Source organism: Tasmannia lanceolata, unplaced genomic scaffold, assembly GCF_043159265.1.
Source record: "Tasmannia lanceolata isolate RefF3 unplaced genomic scaffold, GAP_Taslan_0.1 ptg000029l, whole genome shotgun sequence".
In the NCBI taxonomy this organism is placed as follows: domain Eukaryota; kingdom Viridiplantae; phylum Streptophyta; class Magnoliopsida; order Canellales; family Winteraceae; genus Tasmannia; species Tasmannia lanceolata.
In genome coordinates this window covers 594,979-619,199 of record NW_027518706.1, presented here as the reverse complement: position 1 = coordinate 619,199, position 24,221 = coordinate 594,979, and the positions used below count along the sequence as shown (strand labels likewise).

General features: G+C 40.1%; 1 protein-coding gene across 2 annotated transcripts; it reads left to right on the top strand.

Moving 5' to 3' along the window:
* The first annotated feature begins 1,293 nt into the window (after positions 1-1,293).
* LOC143859250 (putative glycosyltransferase At5g03795) lies at positions 1,294-20,680 on the top strand. Of its 2 annotated transcripts, none has more exons than XM_077369961.1 (3): positions 1,294-1,705; positions 7,703-8,267; positions 19,718-20,680. In XM_077369961.1, exons 1-3 carry the CDS (start codon positions 1,303-1,305, stop codon positions 20,247-20,249), a joined length of 1,500 nt encoding a protein of 499 aa, XP_077226076.1. In that variant the 5' UTR covers positions 1,294-1,302; the 3' UTR covers positions 20,250-20,680. The 2 variants fall into 2 exon arrangements, with proteins under 2 accessions (XP_077226076.1, XP_077226077.1); XM_077369962.1 differs by lacking the exon at positions 1,294-1,705 and adding an exon at positions 4,169-4,326.
* Positions 20,681-24,221: the final 3,541 nt, after the last annotated feature.

Sequence of the window (24,221 nt, the reverse complement as noted above, 5' to 3'; positions counted from 1 at the left end):
ACGGATATTTTTGCTTTGCTATACTACTAATACTTGTATTTGTTTGTTTTTTTGGATCATTAAGTACGGTTAGGCAGACCCAAACAAGAGAGAACAAAAATAAAAATAAAAAAGATTACAGTGAACATAGGGGGTAGGGTTGCAACTCGGGTCGGGCGGGTCGGGTTTTGAAGAACCCTACCCTACCCGAGAAATATCTCGGGTCGGGTTTTTTTTCCGGAGAAGCCACGATTCCAGAACCCGGCCCTACCCATGATAATTCTCGGGTCGGGTTTTTTCACGTTGACGCGTTGTAGAAAAGAAAAACAAATGTTCACACCAAAAATCTCTAAATTTATGTAATCAAGTGTAAAAATTTAAGAAGGAAACTATATTTCCACATCACAAACATGATCACCTCAATGAAATCAACTATATCAATATATTGAAAAATAATTTGCTATGTTATTCAAGAGATAATTAAAAATGTTATAGTACACCTACATAAGTCGGGTCGGGTTTTGGGTTTGTTTTCTTTAAACCCGGCCCTACCCAAGATTGAGCCGGGTTTTTAAACTAAAACCCTACCATACCCAAGACCCATGATTTGTAAACCTGACCCATGCTATTTTCGGGTCGGGTCAATGCGGGTCGGGTAAAACCCGATTAAGTTGCACCCCTAATAGGGCGTCCCAATGAAATCCTCCCTTACCCATATGTGAGAAACTTTCCAGTTCTTGAATTGGCATAAGATCTTATGAATTGCAGCAGTCCCTCTTCTTTTCCAAGGACATGGAAACAGACCTTTGATAATGTTTACGGCCAGAAGTGAGTCAGACTCAATCCAAACGTCATTAGCTGACAAGGAAGCAGCAAGAGAGGCTCCTTGGAAGATAGCTTCGAGTTCAAGCTCCTGTATAGTCATTTGATCCCAATACTTGTACTTGTATTTGTTCTACAAAGGGCCCAATACTTGTATTTGTTGTGCTATATGTAGCTCAAATATACAGAGGGTACCACATTGGTTGGGTGATCCAAGCCATTCATTTGTTGGGCCCTTTGTAGATAAGGTGTGCCTAAAAAAATCTTTTCCATAAGATGATCTAACCCTGTGATCCGTGGAGGGTGAGGGTCAGAACCATCCTATGTAGAATATTTTCGGGCAGACCTCAGGACCTAATAAATGAATGGTTTGGATCATCCAAACAAAGTAGGCCCCACTATAATTTTTAGGCCGGATAACCATGCGTGCACGGCCGTCTACCCTATAAATTCTCCAATTTTTAAGTCCTCTTTTTTGTCCTTTCTTGGTCGTTGAAATCAATGTCTACTATTTTCTCTTCAAAACTCTCTCTCTCTCTCTCTCTCTCTCTCAACAGAGCTTCCATGTCTATCTCTCGTTCTCCATTTCTGCTTGACCTTTTTTCTCGCCCTCGTCTCTCATACTCCTTTAGAGGAATCTCTTTTGTACCCACTACTTTAGCTCTAATCAGTTCTCTTTTCATCCTCTTTTACATATCTTTCACCTCAAATCTCTTTCACCATCCCCACCACACCCCCCTAATTCTAAACCCATCACTTATCTCTCAACAATTCCCTCATCAAACCCACCAGACCCTAAAAAATTCTGCTAAAAATCCCTATCCACCTCTTCCCTACTCGCCCAACTCAATCGCAAAGACATTGCTTCGGTCTGAGGGGATTTGGAATCGTATCTATTCAAATGGTATGCTGTTTTGATTTTTATCTCTTTGGGTTTTGGTTAATTTTACTTCTTGTTTGGGTTTTTTCTTTTTTGAATAAAATTTCAAGAATATGTGATAAAATATGAAAGATTTATGTTTTAATGAAGGAAACTTTGGAAGTGGATTGATATGTGTGAAACAACCAATTAGTCCAAAAGCTTAAGCTATTAGAGTTGGTGTTATTTAATCATTTATACTTTTCAATACTCCCCACCACCACATGTGGCCCCTTTTTTGGGTTGGCCGTGCACATGGATTTTGATATCAAGGAGTTGTTGGGTTTTGAACCTGCCACGAGGCAATAGCTCTGATACCATGTGAAACAACCAATTTCTCCAAAAGCTTAACCTGCTAGAGTTGGTGTTATTTAATTATTTATACTACAACCAATTTCTCCAAAAGCTTAACCTGTAGTTGGTGTTATTTAATCATTTATACTTCAATAAAATGTGATACGATCGTGCCTTCGTGGATGCGCCGAGTCATGTATTGTGCTCTTGGTGTGGCTAGTTCTTCATGTTGAGAAAATCCGTTGGGCAAATCCGATCCGATTATTCACAAACTAACATAAAAAGTAGAAAATAAAACAAGCCGCAAGATAAACACCAAGATTTATGTTCTTCGGCCATGCCTACATCCACGGGCGAAAACACGATCTTCACTATGAGAAAAAACAATATACAAGGATAACAATGGATTAATCCAAACCCACAAACCCGCAACCCTTTCATTGCCTTCTCACCCAAAACCCTACACTGAGAGATAACCCGAGAAAATTCCCAAGATAAAACCCAAGAAGATACCCCGAGAGGAACCCAAGAAGAAACCCTCTCTCTCTCTCTCTCTTCTCTTTTCTTTCTCTCTCTTTTTCTCTCTCCCTTTTCTCTCTCTTCCTCTCCAGCCCGAGCCCTAGCCGTACGCCTTGTTTGTGCAAAAAAGGGTTTTCTTATACATTTAGTTTTTCCTAAAACCTGAAAAAGGCTGTTTCCATTTTTGCCTTCCTACGGCATCCCACAATGCTGTGGGAAACAAGGCAACTTTCCCAACTCTTCATCACGATCGGTAGGTTTTTATTGTGATTTTTTTGCAACCGTTGTTATAGTTGCATCACATGTGTTTGTTGGTTTGACTAAGTAATCGGAGGGGTATTAATTAGTGAGCCATAATGAGGACAAAGTGTGGACTTTTAATTTCTCCTGATTATCTCAATATTCAGGTCACTTCCGTTAAACTTAATGACAGTAACTACGTTCATTCTCCTGAGTATCACAATATGCAGGTTACTTCCATTAAACTTAATGGTAGTAACTATGTTCATTTGGCCATGTCTGTAGAGGTTTTCCTTATCGCCTAAGATAAACTGATGTACCTTACAGAGGCAAAAACTATGTTTAATGCATGGCTGTGGAAAAATATGAAGCCTAAAATCAGTGGCAGCCTTATTGTTTTTATACTACTAAACAAGTTTGGTAACATGATAGGAATATGTATTCTGGAGCCAACAATATTTCTCGAATATATCAGTTGTCTCAATAGTTTTTTCGTCCGCAACAGATTGAGAACCTAAAAGAATGTTATTTGACAATGATTAGTATTCGAGTAGCTCTGAATATATAAGCCTATTATATCATATGATGCATTAATAATGCGACATCAATGAGGTAATTTTAGTGAGGCTTGATTCCTCTCTGGTTTAAAAATCTCAGTACGTACTAGTCCTGGACTTCTACCTTTATCGGATGTCTTTTTTTAGATTCCAGCATGCATCTATGTCTGATTGTGAAGTTCACATTGCTGTGGATCGATTTGCATTGGTTGTTACAGGAAGTTATAATGGTAGCCGAGGTGGTAGTTTTGGTGATGGGCATGGTAGAGGTGGTTATGGCTGTAAAGGCGGACGTATTGAGCCAAGGGGTATGGTAGAGGTCGTAGAACTCGGAGTTGTATTAATTATAGTCATGAGGGCCACACAATAGATTTTTGCTAGGTCCTTAATGACATATCCACCAGTTACGCTAATCATGCCAAGTATACTGACGAAGGTGCTAATGCTTAGTCTTTTGGTGGATCCATTGCCACTCTTGCTCAGTCAGGAATTTTCATGGCTTGTGTTGCCTCTATTTCATCTCTATGGTCATTGACTCTGGAATGTCTGATTATATGACCAGTACGTCTAATCTATGCTCTACTATTTATTCCTTTTCTTCTACTCAATGTGTCACCCTTGCCGATGGCACTACATCTTGTCTATAGGGTAAATGAATTGCTCAACCAAGTTCCTCATTTTCTTTATCTTCAGTTTTATTTGTTCCTAATTTCCTATTAATTTGATGTCTGTTCGTGAGCTTACTAAACTCTTGAATTGTTTTGTAACCTTCTATGCCTCCTTATGTGTGTTCCAGGATCCAAAGTCGAAGAAGCGGATTATTGGGGAGCATGAATCTAAAGGCCCACATTACTTTGATGTTGGTGGTCCTAGCTTTATAGCTTTACACTCTTCTCTTTCTCCTCCTCAGTCGCATTACCTTCTTGGCCATCCTTTGATACCAGTGTGAAGATTTCTGACCCATCTTTGAGTCTGCTGTCATACTTGAACTGTGAGGTTTGTCAGTTCAGTAAGAATCACCTAGTGCCTTTTTTTCTCGAAGCGATAGTCGTTCCACCAGTCCTTTTTAGTTAGTTCATTCATGTTTTTTTGCAGTGATAATTTATTAAGAGGAAGAAAAAGGCCTACAATCGAGCTGGTTGGGGAAACTAAAACATATAAGAAAGAGACTTTTTATATGGTGTGGGCCCTTATAATCCTGTATTTTTCCAAAAGTATTGTACGGACCACATCATAGGATGATCCAAACCGTCCATGTGATAGAACACAACTTAAATAGGTTGTTCCCAAAAAATCATTTCCATAGGATGATCCTAGCCCTCTGACCTATAAAGGTTTCATAATATGCTGTTCCTCTATAGATCGAAGGGTTGGGATCATCCTATAGAAATGATTTTTTTGTGCACAACCTATTTACCTTGCGTCCAATCACATGGACGGTTTGGATCATCATATAGTGTGGTCCGTACAATACTTTTTGAAAAATACGGGACTATAAGGGCTTACATCATATAAAAACTCTAAAAAAGAAACAGAGATTTACAACAAATGATAGTCAAGGAGGAAGATAGTAAAAATTCTCTCCAGACGGTCCACATCTCCATTAGTCGACCTCCGAACATGCTCGAATTGGACCGGGTGACCCTCCGCCCCAAAATCTCGTCAATCATACCGGCAAATCTCCTTAGGTTAGGGGAATTCCCTCCCATCCATCTAATAATGTTGAGGGAATCTCCCTCCACGTTAATTCAAATCTCTTATGTTTTTCATTCTTATAGCATGTAATATTTTTTGACCCGGAAGCAGTGTTCGGTAAGCCCATGCCGGGTCATCCGATCTAGCGGGTGCCGAACCAATAGAGGATGCTCCTCCAGAAGTTCCCGAACCACTCATTTTGTAATTTAAAATGAACTAGAAGAAGGGGAGAAATGAAGTTTGAAATGAAAGAAAGGAAATGGAAACAAATTAAGCTTTAACTTTCCTAGACTTGAAGCCTTTAGAGGAGAATCGAAGCCCTTGAACTTGAGTTGAAGAGAGTAGTAGCCTTCACTTGAAGTTTGAAGCCTTTGGAAATTTGTAGAGTGGTCTTGTAGTTATAAGTTGAAAGTAAGCCTTCCTTTTGCTCCAAAATAGACTTGGATTAAAGATTATAGAAGTTGAAGAAGAGTGTAGAAGACTTAGTAGAAGAGTGTAAGTGAAAGTAGAAAAGAGAAGGAATGAAAGATGTGTGTGAAGGTGGAGAAGTTGGTGGGGTAAAAATGACGAAAATACCCTTCCCAACAACTATAAAGCGGCTATAAACGGTCACATTTTGGGGCGGGGTCCTGGGACGGGGTCCTAGACATTTTTAGCGTCATATATAGTATTCCATGAACGTACTAGACATTTTGAAGTTGGCGGGGTCCTGGGAGAGAAGGTTACTGAGTGGAGACATATCTACCCCATTTTTGAAGACAGAGGATTAGTCATCCAATTTATTTGCTAAATCATTGAGTCGGGGGTGTATGTGGATAATGTATGTACCAAGCTGGGATTATATGATATATTCCCCAGCTTGAGGGGGAGTGTTAGAATATGTTTATAATGTAGGGTCATTTTTGTCCATCACATATTTTTGCATATAAATACCAAAACGTGAGTGAGGCTATTGATTCTCTCTCACCTCACGATTCTCTTCTCTTTTATTTTCACCCTTTTCTTCCTATCGAAGAAAGAACAAAGTCAATAAACAAAATAACAAATTGTGATTTTTTCAGATTATTAGATCATCCTATATTGTACCTCACCTTTTGGACTGTGCCTCTATAGCCCCTGGGAGACGCAATGACGAGGTCAATGACTTTGTCCAACATACAAAGGAGGTGCAACAGAAGGTGTTTGAGAGACTGTGGTCAAGTGATTATAAGTACAAGGCGATTGCTCATCAGCGTCAGGGAGATCATTCATTCCACATTGGAGATCTAGTGATGGCATTCCATCAAAGTGAGTGTTTACTGATTGGGAGCCTATGGCAAGTTGAAGAGGAAGATGTTTCGAGCATATAGAAGCTTCAAGAATTTAGGTTCAAATGCTTTTCTCGTGGGCCTTCCTGAGGATGTTATGACTCCTCCTGTCTTCAACTGTGCTGACCTTTATTAGTACTATGGAGACCTGCTAGAGCCCAAGAACGTTACTTTGCTATCCTTCAAGTTGAGTTCATTAATATATGATGATGATCAATATGGGAGATCATGGGTGCCATGTTTTTTCCTTGAGAAGAGTGCTTTCCAGTTGGATTATACAATAAGCTAAAAAAATATGGGAGATCATGGGTTCCATGTGTTTTCCTTGAGAAGAGTGCTTTCCAGTTGGATAATACAATAAGCTAAAAAAATAAAAAGATTGGCCTTGTTCATGATGTCAAATGAATCGGTTACAGTGTAAAACTGAACTGCCAGAAGATATCGTCTCTCTCCAATATTTAATGTCTCCGTTCCATATGGGTATCATGGGATGATTTCATACAACAATGGCAGTAGCGTTGAAGAAGTCTGGACATTATTATATACCTATGAAGTCTAGAGAAATGGAATCATTAATGGTTCAAACTTCAAAGGAAACTAGGTTATTTTTATGATGTTTTCTCTGTTATACGTAGAAGGTTTTAGGTTGGGGTATAGGAAAGTTGAGTTGCTTTTTCAGGAAGAATGTTAAAAGTATAATTAGTTGCAGTAGAAAGTTGTCTTGGTCTGGGAAAGTGGTTGGAGTTTGAAGTTGAGTTGGAATAGAAGTTTGGAAGTTTTCTGTTTATATATTTGCTATTTCTCAATAGATAAGATCTTGAACCATATGTGTTTTTAATTGATGCTGGACACCTCTCCTTATTTTGCAATTCCATAATTAGCTATTAAAGACTGTTTAAATGCCCCTAAACCTGTCCATAGCCAATCTAAAAAAGTGTTTAATAAAGTGAGGAGTGCCATTATGCAAAACAAGGGACTGCTTATATCATTTCCCTATTTTTATTTGTTATCCTTAATGAACGTTGAGAAATAGCATTCTAAAAAATGAATGTTGAGAATCCATGGAGTTTTCTTTTTCTAGATCCGTACAGCTGATTGTATTGGTTGTTTTGAATTTCCTTTATCTTTGTCCGTATTGTGTCATATTCTCTTTGTCCCTCCCCTATAAGAATTATGATGACTTGTCATGGTTATTGAGGGGTCTTTTTTGCGATTTATTTTCTCATGAAACTCTTCTTTTTTATATGTAATTATTTTAAGTTGTCCCTAGAGTTTCAAATTGTCTGGTTATTAATGATTGTACCTACTTTCATCGTGTTTTTCAACCAAATAGTTATACTTACTTGGAACTACCTCTGGTTATGGTCCAGGAAACAATGCCAGTAATGAAGTTTTCCATGACAGAGATATTTTTATTGAAGACTACAAGGAGATGAATAAGAGCTTTAAAATCTATGTTTATCCACATGGGAAAGATGATCCCTTCGCAAATGCACTATTGCCAGTGGATTTCGAACCAGGAGGAAACTACGCCAGCGAAAGTTACTTTAAAAAGGTTCTTATGCAAAGCCATTTCATCACAAAGGATCCTGCAGAGGCAGATCTATTCTTCTTACCTTTCTCTATAGCGAGGTTACGGCATGACCCAAGAGTAGGTGTTGGGGGCATCCCGGATTTTATTAGGATGTACATTTCTCGCATTAGTGAGAATTACCCATATTGGAACAGAAGTGGTGGTACTGACCATTTTTACGTTGCTTGTCATTCAACTGGAAGATTAGCAATGGAAAAGGCAACAGAAGTGAAATTCAATGCAATTCAAGTTGTGTGCTCTTCGAGCTATTTCCTATCTGGATATATTGCACACAAGGATGCATCGTTACCTCAAGTTTGGCCACGGCAAGGAGATCCTCCTCGTGTTTCACCATCAAAAAGGTAAAGCCACTTCTTTTATTTTAGCATTTCTCATGAGAACATGATACTGCTGGGACATTATCCTTTTTAATTATCTTTTAATTTACCATTCTCCTTTTAGATATTTCTTGTTAATATTTGTTTGAATATATCATCTAAATAAACACTCATGAAGTGGGCTTGCCTTTATTTATTAATTTTAGTTTCTGTTTTAGTTGCTTCTAGCTGCCACAAGTCCTTATAATTGAGTCCTTTTTGATATTTCTTGTTAATATTTGTTTGAATATATCATCTAAATAAACACTCATGAAGTGGTCTTTCCTTTATTTGTTAATTTTATTTTCTGTTTTAGTTGCTTCTAGCCGCCACAAGATCTTACCAATCGAGTCCTTATAATTTAATTTTTGGCATGTGGAAAACTAAAGCCATAGAGATGTGTTGGGGTCAGATACTATAGCCAAGAAAATATGACATACTAATTCCTCCATAATATTACACATAGTGGTATCGAAAGATATATGTTACAATTGAAACAGATAGTTGCATTGCAACAGAAAAAACAGATTACAAAAGGATGAGTTGTCCTCTAGAAAAAAGAAGTTACAATTGAAGCACAAAAAGAAAAGGGAAATGAACTACACGATAGGAAAAACATGGGGTAGAGCCTCTAGCTCAATTGGTTAAGGCTTTGTTCTGCAACCTTGAGGTCAGAGGTTCAATCCCAGCTTACCTACCCAAAACAATTGTTGATAATAAAGTCTCTTTGTTCTGTGCCTTGTTCAGCCAAAGTGTCCATTTCTGAGTTGGCCCGTCTCCTTTGGCGTTGTAGATGCAGATTGATAAGTTTACACGAGTCTGAAATTTTCAATATGATAGATGCCGGCTTCCACATCCCCATCATTGCCATTTTAGCCCAAGAACTAACCACTTTTGAGTCCCCTTTGGAGACGAATCTGCCATTAAAATAGTCCCTAAAGATGTTGTTAACAAAGAGATTTGAGAATGAAATGTTGTGTGTTAGCCGACTTGCCCTAACACACACATATATATTTATTATGAAAAGAATATATGAAAAGACTATAATGCCCTTAGGCTACATAAGCTTATTCTAACACTCCCCCTCAAGCTGGAGTATGAATGTCATAGATGCCCAGCTTGTTACATAAATCACTCAATCGAACTCCATTCAATGGCTTTGTAAACATGTCTGCAATCTGATCATTCGTTCGAGTGAACTCGGTTTGAATTTGGCCTGTCTGAATCCTGTGACGAATAAAGTGACAATCCACTTCTATATGCTTAGTTCGTTCGTGAAATACCGGATTCATAGCTATGTGAATGGCTGACTTGTTGTCACAGTAGAGGGACGCAGGTGAGGAGTATGAGAATCCAATCTCTGACATAAACGACCGTAGCCAAATTAATTTACAGCTTGTGTAAGCCATGGCCCTGTATTCTGCTTCTGCACTGGATCGTGACACAACGTCCTGCTTCTTACTCTTCCAAGATACTAGATTTCCACCTATGAAGGTACAATAGCCATTACTAGATCGCCGGTCAGCAGGAGATCCGGCCCAGTCTACATCAGAGTATCTCTCAATTCTCAAATGGTTATGCTTCCTGAAGAGAAGACCTTTCCCGGGAGCTTTCTTCAGATACTTCACTATCTGAATCAAAGCTGATCAATGTGATGTCCGAGGCGCACTCATATACTGGCTAACCACACCAACAACATATGCAATGTCCGGACGAGTGACTGTGAGATAGATCAACCGTCCTACTAACCGTCTGTATCGACCATGATCTTCTAGTGGCTCCCCCTGATCAGGTGAAAGCTTGACATTCGGATTTATAGGAGTCTGTGCAGGCTTTGCCCCCAAAAGACCTGTTTCTTCCAAAATATCAAGAGCATACTTCCTTTGGGACAAAGATAGCCCCCTTTGTAAATGTCCCACTTCAATGCCTAAGAAGTATCTTAGAACACCAAGGTCTTTTGTGCTGAATTCATTCTGAAGGAAATCTTTGAGGCGTTGTATTCCTGCTTTGTCATTCCCTGTGATAACAATGTCATCAACATATACAACCAGGAGAATCAAACCATCCTTGCTTCGAGAGCTGAACACAGAATGGTCTACAACACATTGTTTCATACCAAATCGTAGGATGGCCTCACTGAATCTCTCAAACCAAGCACGAGGAGACTGTTTAAGACCATAAATCGCCTTTCTAAGCTTACAGACGGTATGCTGCAACTCCCCATGAGCAACAAACCCTGGTGGTTGCTCCATATACACCTCCTCCTGCAAATCACCATGGAGGAACGCATTCTTGATATCCAACTGATATAGTGGCCAAGACTGATTCACGGCCAAAGAAATCAATACACGGATGGATGGAATCTTTGCCACTGGAGAGAATGTCTCAACATAATCAATCCCATAAGTCTGAGTAAAGCCCTTTGCAACAAGACGGGCTTTTAACCTCTCAACAGAGCCATCAGGTAGGTATTTGACGGTGAACACCCACTTACATCCGACTACCTGAGCACCAGGAGGAAGGGAAGCCAACTGCCATGTCTGGTTTTTGGCCAAAGCATCCATCTCAGCCTCCATAGCTGCTCGCCATCCTGAATCAAGCATAGCCTCTCGAGTAGAGCGAGGAGTAGAAATCGAGGACAAAGATGATATAAATGCGGTATACAAAGGAGATAACCGAGCATAACTTACCGCATTAGAAATAGGGTGATGAGTGGTACGAGAACGAGTACGGCTCGCAATGGGGGCATCAAGAGATTCATCAACTTGAGCAGCATCATCAGAGGATGAGGGTAAAGGACCTGCTTGCTGAGAAGAGATGGCAGGGCATGAAGGCTCAACTGAAGTAGTAAAACGCTTGCGAGTATATACCTGGAAGGGACGCTGAACCGGATCCTGTGGCAAACTTGGAACCGGATCTGGTGGCAAACTGGGAACCGGAACCGGTAATGGCAACGGAGGAGGAGATACTGGTAAAGAAGAGGAAGCAGGAAAGTAGGGAGTATCCTAAAAAAAGGAGACATCAGCACTGATAAATTTGCGGCGAAGCTGAGGACTATTGCATCGGTAACCCTTCTCAGTTCGTGAATAACCCAGGAAAACACATTTGATTGCCCTTGGGGCCAATTTATCAAGTCCTGGGGTGAGATCCTGAACAAAGCAAACACACCCAAACACCTTGGGAAGTAACGGAAACGGATCCCCAGAAGGGTGTAACACCGAAAAAGGGGACCGATTCCTAAGAATTGAAGATGGTAGACGATTAGCCAGAAAGCAGGCTGTAAGCATAGCGTCAGTCCAAAAAGATTTGGGAACATGCATCTGATACAGAATGGTGCGAGCTATATCTACAAGATACCGTAGTTTCCGCTCGGCAACACCATTCTGTTGTGAAGTGTGGGCACAAGACGACTGATGAATAATTCGACGACTAGAAAGAAACTCCTGAAAACCGTGCCGATTAGAAAAATACTCACGGGCATTATCAGTACGTAAACATTTAAGGGAACATGAGTATTGATTTGTAATTTCAACATAAAATAAACAAAATGTAGAAAACTCCTCAGAACGATCCTTTATTATATAAAGCCAGGTCATCCTGGAAAAATCATCAACAAAGTACTTCCCACCAAACATAGAAGGAGTACGACATAGACCCCAAACATCATAATGCACTAACTCAAAAGGACTACTGACACGACTAATAGAACGAGACGGGTAGGAACACGATGGTGTTTTCCATACTGACAGGACTCACAATGAAAAGGACTAATAACACCAGAAACAACTGAAGAACGCAGCAGACGCTCAGGAGAAGGATGACCGAGCCGGCAGTGTCACATAAAGGAATCTGCTGAGGTACTAAATGCCGTGGGAGTGATAGCATCATCCAGGTAGTATAGGCCATCTGTCTCATGCCCCGAGCCTATCTTCTACCTAGTCGCAAGGTCCTGAAAAACACAATAAGACGGAAAGAATGTTACGGAACAATTAAAGCGATTAGTAAGCTGACTAACAGAAAGAAGATTACAGGGAAAAGTAGGAACACAGAGTACAGATGATAAGGATAAGTGGGATGTGGCTGTAACAGTCCCAGTGCCTGAAATAGAACATCGAGTCCCATTGGCCAAGGTGACCATCTTAGCAGGAGCACAAGAAGTAAAGGAACTAAGAAGTGTACTGTGACCTGTCATATGATAAGAGACACCAGAATCAATGAGCCAGGAAGCAGAGTGGCTAAGGGAGCAAGATGGGTTGCTACCTTCTGTGGCAAGTTGAGCTGCCGGTTGTTTCGCTTTCTCCTATAAGCGCAAAAGGGACTCATACTCAGTTCGAGAGACGACCATGGTGTCTGAGGTAACAGGAGTAGGGGCAGCAGGTGTCTCAGAAGCGAAGTGGGCGGCTCGAGCGGGACGCAACTCGGGATGGAGATCGTAACAAAAATCAATAGTGTGACCCTCCATGTCACAATGACTGCAATAACGTGAGCCACGACCCCCATAAGTACAGCCTCCCCCTGAATCTCAGCCAAAGCCACGGCCCAGGTTGCGACGACTGCGACCACGACCCCTACCACGAGTGCCTCGAGAGGAACCAGACTGGGCAGCAAAGGCCGACTGGTCACCAGCAACAGAGATAGCCGGATCGATACGTAGAGCGCTCTGAACGTGAGAAAAGATCTCATCCAAAATGGGAGCGTGCCTAACCCAAGGATCTGCTGCCGAAGAGGGACAAACTCAGGCCCTAAGCCATCCAAAAACCGAGTAGTACGGAGCTCATCCTTCTGTTGAGCCAAGACCTTAAGGTCGGTGGATGATGGATGATAAATATCAATCTGCTCACAAAGACCAACAAAATCCGAATAGTACTCAACGACAGTCTTATCTCCACGCGAGATACGAAAGAAGTCACTGTAAACATCAGTAATCCACGTGAGATTGTTGCTGCCGGAATAGAGGGTCTCAGCATGCTACCAGACTGCCCTTGATGTAGCCAGAAATAGCATGTGGCTCGCAATCTTTGGTTCCATACTCTGACAGAGAAGAGACTGAAGCTGGGCATCCTCCTGACTCCACTTATCATACCCAGCATCTTTCGGATTCAGAGGATCCGTGGTGATGAAACGTAACTTGCCCTGACCTCGCAGATAGAGGTGAACAGAACGACTCCAGGCAGGGTAATTAGCATCATCCAATTTAATGGATGTCATAGAGGTCACCGACACCGGAAATGAACCGGAGGAAGAAGCTGATGGCAAGGCCATAATAAACACCAAAACTCAAATGGGATGTGGGTGAAGCAGACCAGACAAGACACACCACAACAATCACAGACACCCACAGAAAAGGGCAGCCAAATAGAGGCAAGCAAATCACCACGAAGATAAACAATCAGAAGGAAAAACCACAAATATCCGTCGGAAGGACCCCGAAAGAACAAGCACGAAGCCTCATACTTGTGGAACTACAACGAAACATAGACACAAAGCTTAAGTCATCAAGTAGGAAGCAAAGAAAAATGTAACAAAGCGGAGCCGCGACAAAAAAGGTGAGAAATGTAACGGGAAGATTTAGGGCATGAACACCCGACGGCTAGAAGAGAAGAATGCTAGCCTTATAGGTCAAAGAAGATGGGGAAAGATGTTACAAAAGAAGAAGGGAGAACGCGCAGGGGGGGCGCGCAGGGGGCAAACAGTGAAGAGTTGGGTTTCCGGGGGGTGCGCAGGGGGGCAAACAATGAAGAGTTGGGTTTCCAGGGGGGCACACAGGGGAGGCAAACAGTGAAGAGTTGGGTTCCCAGGGGGCGCATAGGGGGGGCAACCAGGGAAGAGTTGGGTTTCCAGGGGGGCAAACAAGGAAAAGTTGGGTTCCCAAGGGGCGTGCAGGGGGGCAACCATGGAAGAGTTGGGTTTTCCAGGGGCGGCAAACAGGGAAAAGGTGGGTTTCCCAGGGGGGCGCGCAGGGGGGGAAGAAAGAAAAAAAGAAGAAGAAGAAGAAGAAGAAGAAGTTAGGGCATGGGCTTCAATGGAGGAAGACAAGAGGTCTTCAATGGAGGTCCCTAGGGCATCGAGAAACCCTAGGGCTTTGATACCATGTTAACAAAGAGATTTGAGAATGAAATGTTGTGTGTTAGCCTACTTGCCCTAACACACACATATATATTTATTATGAAAAGAATATATGAAAAGACTATAATGCCCTTAGGCTACATAAGCTTATTCTAACAGATGTGAAGACCGGTGTAGCGCTCTGGCCTGTGCCTCGTTGAGTCCATTACTCCACATGGGCCCGGGAAGCACTTAAGAGTTCTTCCTTCACGATCCGTAAAAATTCCCCTAAACCCGGACGGACTGGGATTCCCTTTATAACTACGATCAAAGATTGCTTTTTCCATTGATGAAAACTCCGATCCTGAGGGATGTTTGTGCTCTGTTGCAATAAAAGGGGGGTAAATATGGGTTGGATTGGGGAGAATGGCGAGCAAAATCACCGAGGGCAGGAAAAGGTTCAGGAGCTTGGAGATCAATCTGTTCGGTCAAAGAAATATTTGAGCCGTTGGTTGGATTCAAAGTCGGTAGAGGTGACCAGGTTAGATTTTGGCTGGACTTATGGATTGGGGAAAAACCACTAACAGATCTCTATCCAAGTCTATTCCGTGTGGCCTCGAATCCAGAAGCAACAATGACTAAATACCTAGAAAGACTGAATTCTCTGGGTCGAGGCTTTTGGGTTCTCATATTAAGGAGGGACTTCAAAGAAGTGGAGTTTACAGATCTATTGAGTTGTTTACAGTCGGCATATTGTTCTAACCTTAAAGAAGATGAGAGAGTTTGGTCTAAAGAGTCGGATGGGATTTTCTCGACAAAATCCCTTTTCGCTGAGATCAATAAATATATGAAGTCTTCAGTTAGTACAATTTGGAATTTTGTGGTACCGCCAAGGATTGTTGACTTTGCCTGGACGGTAGCTCACAGAGGAATCAATACATGTGATCAGCTTCAACAGCGTAAGATCCAAATGGCAAGTAGATGTGTTCTTTGTTTGGAAGCTGAAGAATCGCTAGACCATCTTATGCTTCATCGCAAATGTGGGATAAGGCAATGCATGCTTTTGGAATGACCTGGGTGAGGCCTCGTTCAATTAGGAAGGTGCTCCTTCACTGGAACTCTGGCCCATTTTGGGAGATAGGCAGACTTTTATGGAAAGCTATACCGTTCGGTATTGTCTGGAACATTTGGAAAGAAAGGAATCGGCTTATTTTTGAAGACGTGAGTAGGTCCTGTAATCGGGTGGCTTCAGATATTAAAGTAGAAATATGCTCCTGGGTGAAGTAAAGCAAGACAGTTCCTTTCACTGTTAGTGATATCCTGCAAAATTGGCGATCAATCCTGTGGGGTAGATCTGCCCTGGCTCAACCAAAACCGAAATGGAAGCCACCTCCGATGGGTTGGCTGAAACTTAACGTTTACAGAAGCTCGATCGGCAACCCTGGCAAGGCCGGGATCGGAGGGATCATAAGGGAGATTAAAGCTTCAACATTGATTACTTATTCTAGTCCGATAGGTGACTATGATGCGAACGAACCTGAAGCAGGGCACTTCTCTTTGGACTGCGATGGGCTAAAGACCACGCGCTGAGCCTCTTAATAGTAGAAGGAGATTCGTCTAATGTGATTAGTTGGGCTTCAAGCAAATCGAAAGGGCCTTGGCGCCTTCAGGATCTGATAGCTGAAATCTTGGACCTGGTTCTATTGCTAAAACTGCGAATTGAGTATAGAAGGCGGTCGGCTAATGAATTAGCAGATTCCTTAGCAAAGGAAGGGGTGGTGAGGGAATCTATGTTTGTGAATTTATCTTTTGCTTGAATGTGTATTCGGTTGCTAATGATGCACTATGGATGTATTATCAGTAGGGGACATCTTGTACCTTCTGACTTTTCTGTTATTAACACAATGTCAATTTAAAAAAAAAAGAAAAAAGATTGCTTTTGTTACATTGCTTGGAGGTTGGCACCATTCTAGTAGAGATTTTTTTTCTCCGTTACGACAGTTTTCCTATTCTTAAAAGAAATGCTAGAAGGAACTACCTCTCTTGTCATCTTGTCTTTTGTCCATCTAAGTATTTATGAATATTACATATAACATAGAAATAACACTTAAAAGACGAAAAAGATACTAGCGGAATCGGGCACACGTTCAGACATGTATGTGGCATGTCCTTGTTGTGTGTGGGGTGGTGGGGGTGGGGGTGGGGGGGATACAGTCTGGACGTCTCAAAAAATAAACTCATATAACATCTAGAATAAATTTTAGACCATGGTTTTAAAGTACTGTTGTGTATTTTGCAGTCCCCAAATCTGATACATATTGTCTATATCCAATACATATTGGGCATTAACCCCCATTTCCTGGACAGGGCTTTATGGAACTACAAAGAAAATGTAATAAATTAGGAAAATATGAAGAAATCATAATAAATTATATGAAAACATGCATTTGATGACATATATTTGTTATCTTGATATGTAACACTTTGCTGATGTATTCTTGACTACCTATTACTTTTTATCTGTAGTAGTCTCCTTTTGTTTAGTCTTCAGTTAATTGTCTTGGCATATTTCAACTTTGTGTATTATAATTTATGAATGCATCATATATTGATGATTATATGATGTAAGGTAACATTAATTTAGGAAAATAAAGTTGAAAGTTTACACATTATAACAAAAATACACAAGGTTGAGGACTCAAGGTTGGACTGTAGACTAGGTAGTCAACGATTCTTTACTCATATTTCAAATTTCAAAGTTCAAAACTAGATCTTACAAAGTAAAACCTATAATGTTGTGGAAATTGCGAAGTGCAAAGTTCAAAGACAAGGTAGATAAGCTACCTGAAAGCCACATCAAACCACAGGTAGGAGTTCAAAGACAAGGTAGATAAGCTACCTGCAAGATACATCAAACCACAGGTAGGTACAATATCATTATCGTCTCCATCTCCATTTTTTTAAATTGTTATATCCATGTGTGTAGCTTCCTATACCGAGTCTTTTAGTCATCTTTCCTATGTTGGCATTCTCAACAATACGACAACGACCACCAACACCAAAGTTGGGTTACTCAACTATGCCTAGGGGTGGAGTGGTGGACATGGTTTGGTTCTAGGGTATACCCAGAACCGAACAATATGCAATCGGTTCCAGAATTTGGAACCAGAACCGAACCATATATCTTTGGAACCGAACCGAACTAGAACCAGAACCAAACTTGATCGGTTCGGTTCGGTTCCGGGTTTACCCAACCTTTATTTTATATCTTTTTTCCACATAACGATTGGGATTTTATTCGTTTTTAATAACTTACGATTAAAACTTTAAAAGGCAAAGCAAAATGTTAAAGGGGGGTGAATTTATCCTCAAACAGTAAGTGTAAAGTTTAAAGCATTTTTTCTCACGGAAACTGTATGGGGGGGGGGGGGGGGGGGGATATGATCCTACTCGGTTCGGTTCTCGGTTCCAGGATCCCAAACCCAGAACCGAACCGCATTCTCACGGTTCTAGGAACCTAGAACCGGAACCGAACCAAACCAAATAGGCCGGTTCGGTTCGGTTCTTCGTGTTGAACCGGAACCATGTCCACCCCTAACCAGTCTTAACAACTTAAGTAAAATTACTCTTACTTAAAACCTTTATAGGAGCAATGTTTTGGTCAAGGTTTTAAAAGTCCTTTTCGGTGATCATGTCGGTCACCACGAAAATAGAAACATATTGCTTTCGGTTATAGAATTCGATGGACATGTTACAAAATCACAAAAGCTTATGAAATTGAATTCAAATGATGAAATTTAAGATGAAATTGTAGGAAATGTTAGAAAATGACTTATAAACCATCCCATAAGAAAGAACACCACCATAATGTTTTAACAAGATTAAACATCTAATGACATGCGTCATTGCTGGGTCATCCTATGGAAATGATTTCCTGGGTACATCCTTTTTACATTGTGGCTCATCAAATGAATGGTTTGGATCAGCCTATGAAGTGGGCCCCACTGTACCTTTTGAAAAATACTGGACTCCTGCCTATACGTGACTAAATCTCTTCATTTCGGCTTGCCACCCTGTCTTCCCTTGCTTTTGGCTATTCCAACAAGTTAGCAACCTGGTTTTTGATTTTCTTATTTGAAGATTTGAGGAGCTGACCTGAGGAATTTTTGAAAATCTTTTTCCAAAATCTGTTAGAATTCAACCTTTTATCAACTGGTCGGGTAGTGTAGTAAGGTTAGAAGCGCAACTTGTTTTTTGGCCCTATGTGTCTTTTTTCAATTCGATTGAAGTGTTCACACGCACACAACATAAAATCTCTCTCTCTCTCTCTCTCTCTCTCTCTCTCTCTCTCTCCACGTGTTGCCCCTCTTTCTTTCTTTTTTTCCCGGTGGCCATACACGTGGTACATGTGGACCCTCTTTTGGGCTGGCCGTACATGTGGATTTTTAATAGCAAGTAGTTGTTGGGTTTTGAACCTAGGACATGCCGTGAGGCAATAGCTCTGATACCATGTGAAACAACCAATGACTCCAAAAGCTTAAGCCATTAGAGTTGGTGTTATTTAATTCATTATATTTTATAAAGTGGGATCCTCCTCCTCAAGGGCTTCTAAAGTTGAATTTTAATTGCTCTAGCTTGGGGAATCCGGGTCCAGCAGCCATTGAAGGTGCCCTTTGAAACTCACGGGAGAGGTCATTTGGGCTTTTCCGGCCCTATTGGAACCGCGGATGCAAGTGAGGCAGAAGTTAGAGCTGTCCACCAAGAGAATGCTTGGATAGGGTGATTGTGGAAGGGGATTCCCTAAACGTCATCCGATAGCTTAGGGGTTCTTCTGTGCCTCTTTGGAGATTTGCCCACTTTTTTGACGAATCCAGGATTAGGTCGAAGGAGCTTCAATTACATTTATGCATGTTAGGAGGTCGGCCTATAGTGTGGTGGATAAGCTAGCCAGAGATGGTGTTACTAAACTTGGGCTTGGCATGTTTGACTACCGGGAATGGTGTTGCTAAACGGGGTCTTGACATGTTTGACTACCTTCCTCCCTGATTGTTAGGATCTTTCTGTTTCTTTTTAGGTTTTCTTGTTTTATCTTTCCCCTTCTGTATTGTTTGGACTGACCACCTCAGTTTGTCCTTTGCTTTTTAGTGAAATTTGCTACCATTCAAAAAAAAAAAAAAACACAATTTTTTGAATGGTAAAAAAAAAAAAAAAAACAATAACAACACATATCATCATTTGTTTCTGCAATATATTAATTTTCTATTCATTACATAGATTTCATGAACTAACAACTGTTCCAGCTTGATTTACTCCAACCACAAAAAGCACTTTCTCTTCTACCCCACTTTCAGAATCCCTCATCTTCCACTTCTATCTACATGACATTGCAGGAAAAAACTAGCCTTCTTTGCTGGCTCAATCAACTCCCCAGTACGAGAAAAGCTCGTCGAAACTTGGAAAAACGATTCCGAGATTTCCGTACATTTCGGGCGTCTCACAACTCCATACTCCGACCAACTCCTTGGCAGCAAATTCTGCCTCCATGTCAAAGGCTTCGAAGTAAACACGGCAAGGGTGGCTGACGCTCTGTACTATGGATGCGTCCCCATAATTATTGCCAATCACTATGATCTACCATTTGTAGATATACTGAATTGGAAAAGCTTTTCCCTCGTAGTCGCCACTTTGGACATTCCATTGTTGAAGAAAATTCTCCATGGAATCAGTTTGGCAGAGTACAAAAACTTACAGAGGAATGTAATGAAGGTGCGTAAACATTTCCGGTGGAATCTCTCGCCGGTGGATTATGACGCTTTTTACATGGTCATGTACGAGTTGTGGCTCCGGCGTAGTGTTGTCAGGATTTCGGTAAGTACATTTTCCGGCCTTGATCATGGAAAAAATCTTTCAAATTCTATGTGATGCATATAGAAAAACAGGAAAATTTGTTTCCCAAAGGCTCATTGGTTGGGCCCAGCTACACATGGTGTTGGATTGATCTACACATTGGCTGATAAGGGTGCCATTCTGGATTCATCACGATCTGAAAATCGCTCTATCCTGACCGTCTGTTTTGTAGACTGGAGGGGGATGATGGTAAGGATTAGCAGTTAATGGTGTACAACTACATTCATTAGGCAAGGGAAATGCTTCGGTTGGGTGTGACCCATTTTGATATGGTGAGGCACATCCACTACTACATGTGGGTACCAATGGTCTATTTGCCACCTTTTTTTACTTGGTCCCCCCTCTAGTGTAAAGAGTAGTAGAAAAAATTCCCAGTTTTCTTGGAAAATTGAAAACCTATTAGATTATGAAAATTGTTTGTCTATGGAATTTATTTTTTCGTTCTAGCCCTAGTTTGGATTGCAGTAATTTTCTGGAAAAGTCTAGAAAAGAAAAAATTACCCAGAATTTCTTGCCTTTCCATTGTTTGATTACACATAACAAGAGTAACATGATCCATTCCATTGTTTGATTATACATGTAAAAAAAAATTTAACCTAAACCAGTGCGGTTCAAGTTTAATATAGAGGGACCTTCATTTTATGATAATGTCCCTTTTAATTAAACCATCAACCTATCATTTCTCTCTATTTTGATAGCTAGGAACTTATCAGAGAACGTAACCTTGAATAGGATAGAATGGAAGAAAATGATCTACATAGAAGAACCCAACTAGAACCAGGATTAGAGCCGGGTAGATCTCTTTTACCTTCTTCATGAATTTTTATTTTTTTCCTAAAGGAGTCATTTAGCCGACCCCAACTCGCTTGGGACAAAGGCTTTGTTGAGTTGAGTCCCTTTTAATTAAACCACCACCCTATCATTTCTCTCTAAATTGTGGAAATAAGAAAAAAACCAAGGAAATTTTTTTCTGCCTGAATTTTTTTTCCCTGCAACCCTAACAGGGGCTTGGATCCAAACTGCTGTGGCGAGGGCCTATGGCAAGAAAACCCTAAAAGATGGATGTTTATTGACATCTTGAGTACTGTAACGGCTGTTAAAAACTAATTAAAAGTTTAAAACAAAGTGAGTGGTGCTGTTATCAAAATATGTTAGGGCAGATGTAGGTTGCTTAAGAAAAGTGTAAAATAAAGAAAAAGTGCCAATTTAAAATTCTAGTTAGAAATATGAAATTCTGATCCCATGTGACCAGCTCCAAGGCATGTTTATTAAAATATGACTCAAAACGTCATATGTCAAAAGGCAAAATTAAAGAAGAAAAGACAAGGTAAGTTGGTGCAATTATCTAAACACGCTAGTGCCAACATCAAACTATGGCAGTGAGATTCAGCCTCTAAAATAAGTATTGTAATGGCCTATGTAGGAAATTTTTAGAGTAGAGAATTTACACCAATACAATGCCTTGGATGAAAGCCTTCTAGTTGGTGCAAATTCATATTCCAGTTCTTAGAATAAAGTATACAAAACATGGAGCAAAAAAGAATATGTAAGAAAGTGAACCATGCTAAAGAAAATAAATAAATTTGAAATATTCAATCCCCAGGTCTATGAATGTAAATACCACCCAAATTACGAATCACTACTACTACTCTAATCACTAATATTCCAAACCACACTTAAATTAATGAATCACTACTGCTCTAATCACTAATACTCCTCAGATTCAATTTTGTCCAGCTTGCGGCCATTCGCTTCAACCATGACCCCCACATTAAAAGTATTCTACACACAAATGTAGCATTTAGAATATGAAATCAGGGTCTAACCAAGTCTACCTCATAGTTACAAAGGATTTGCTAAAAATATTTTCTGTCTTATTAGGATATTCTGTGTTGTTATTAGAAGGATCACTATTTTGTCTTATTCCGTTAGTTCATCTGAAGTGGCTGTTCTCTTCTGCAAATGTAAGACGCGAAATGGCTTTCGCCAAAATTGCCTAGCAAATCAAGTCACAAATATTTGTCTCAGAATTTTTTGGGATATTTTTGGGTCTATATCAAGAAAAATAAAAATTTAAAAATTATAAAATTTAATAACAAAATTAAGACAAAAAATAATATGGTAAGTTTATTCCAATACTTTTGCGGTAAAAGTAAAATGCGAAGATATCTTGTTGGTTGTTCAAATTCTCAAAAAAAAAAAAAAAAAATCCAAAATATAATGATATTTTTGAAAATATGAGAGATATTTGTGACTTTAGTCTACACTGAAATTTCTTATATAAAAAGCCTTTTTCACTTATATTTTTTGAAATGGTAATGGTGGGTAGGAACATAGGATCAAGGTGGCTTAGGCTTAGATTTTACAAGACTCAAACAGAGTATTGATTGGATCAGATTGGGTTAATGAAGTTTCTAAGTATTCAATCTCATTTTAAAACATTCATGCAAACAATAAAAATACCTGCTGCAATTCACCAAGTAATGCATTTTCCTCCTCGATCACTATAACTGTTTCCACTTTCTTATCTCCTACTTGATCCATTCCTGGCACTGTTTTCTGCAATAATAAACAGTTTTTAAACATTGATGCAAGGAATTATAATACTTTCTCAAACTCAAAAAATACAAGGGAAAAGTTATTTAATGAGTCCATTATTTGAAATAATAGGCAAAGATAATTTTTTTTAATCTAGAATGATCTTCAAAATAATTAACACAAAAGAAAAGCATGTATTCCAAGTTTTTTCATGTTCATGTCTTTGAAATTAATTCCTTGGTTTCATGCAACTTCTTGTGCGTATCTCAGCATTAGTTTTTATATGGTATAAGCCCGTACAATCCATCAAAATGGACTGTATGGCCCACACCATAGGACGATCCAGACCGTCCATTTGATGGGCCACAGCAAGAAGCAAAACCCACAATCACAAGGACAAAGAAAAATGGAGAGAGAGATAGCAATTTTATTCAACATAATATGCAAAATACAAAACGCATATCATATCATCCTATCAAAATGATTTCCTGAGCAGAACCTATTTAAGTAAGGACATAACAGATGAATGGTCTGGATGATTAAACCATGTGGGCCCCACAACACTTCTTAAAAACCGTAGTCAGTACTCTCTCTCTCTCTCTCTCTCCAACGTGAACCGTTGATGGGACTTACGATTGAATGGTTTAGAAAGTGGACACCATAAAAGGCATATATTTAAAAAAATAAAACAAAAATCACTTGGCTCACCTTGTTCGAAGATCCAAACTGTTCATTCATTGCGACAAAAGATGAATGGGCCTTGCCCCAAAATTCATCTCCCTAGTACGATCCTAATTCTGTAACTCATTGATCCATAGAGATTCATATACGGCGTCATCGTATTAGATCGGAGGGTTAGGATCATCGTGATGATTTTTGAGGCACAACCTATTAACATTGAAGCTCAACAAATGAACAATTTAGATCTTCAAGCAAAGTGGCCTATGTGAATTTTCTAAAAAAAAAAAATACATGTTATACGTTATTTGCACGTAGGTGAGGTGGGCCCAATGAATTTTCTGAAAAAAAAAAAAATGAGTTATATGATATATGCTAGTATGTGATGTGAGCCTAGTGTATAAGTGTATATTGCATTGGTTCGTAGGTGAGTATTGGATGATCCTAACACTCTAATTGAATCGTTTAGATCTTTGAACAAGGTGGATCGTGCTCTATTTTTAAAAAATACAACACAAAATCTGAAAATTTTGAAAATTTGAGACGTGACCTTAGGAATTTTTGAAAATCTTTTTCCGAAATCCGTTAGAATTCAACCTTTTATCAACTGGTTGGATAGTGTAGTAACATTAGAGGGGCAACTTGTTTTTAGGGCTGGCATTTCACACAGGAAAGCAGGGATCCGTCCCACCCCACTTGGGGAGGGGATTCCCTGATTTGAGCGGGGAAGGGGATTTAAAAAATTTCCCAGTGCGGGGACGGCGAGGGGAA

Bases quoted from the DNA above. Each gene is read 5' to 3' on its own strand.
- LOC143859250 (XM_077369961.1), top strand. From the start codon at position 1,303: ATGTCTACTATTTTCTCTTCAAAACTCTCTCTCTCTCTCTCTCTCTCT. The intron at 1,706-7,702 runs GTATGCTGTTTT...GTTATGGTCCAG, and splicing joins GAATCGTATCTATTCAAATG to GAAACAATGCCAGTAATGAA. The intron at 8,268-19,717 runs GTAAAGCCACTT...ATGACATTGCAG, and splicing joins CGTGTTTCACCATCAAAAAG to GAAAAAACTAGCCTTCTTTG.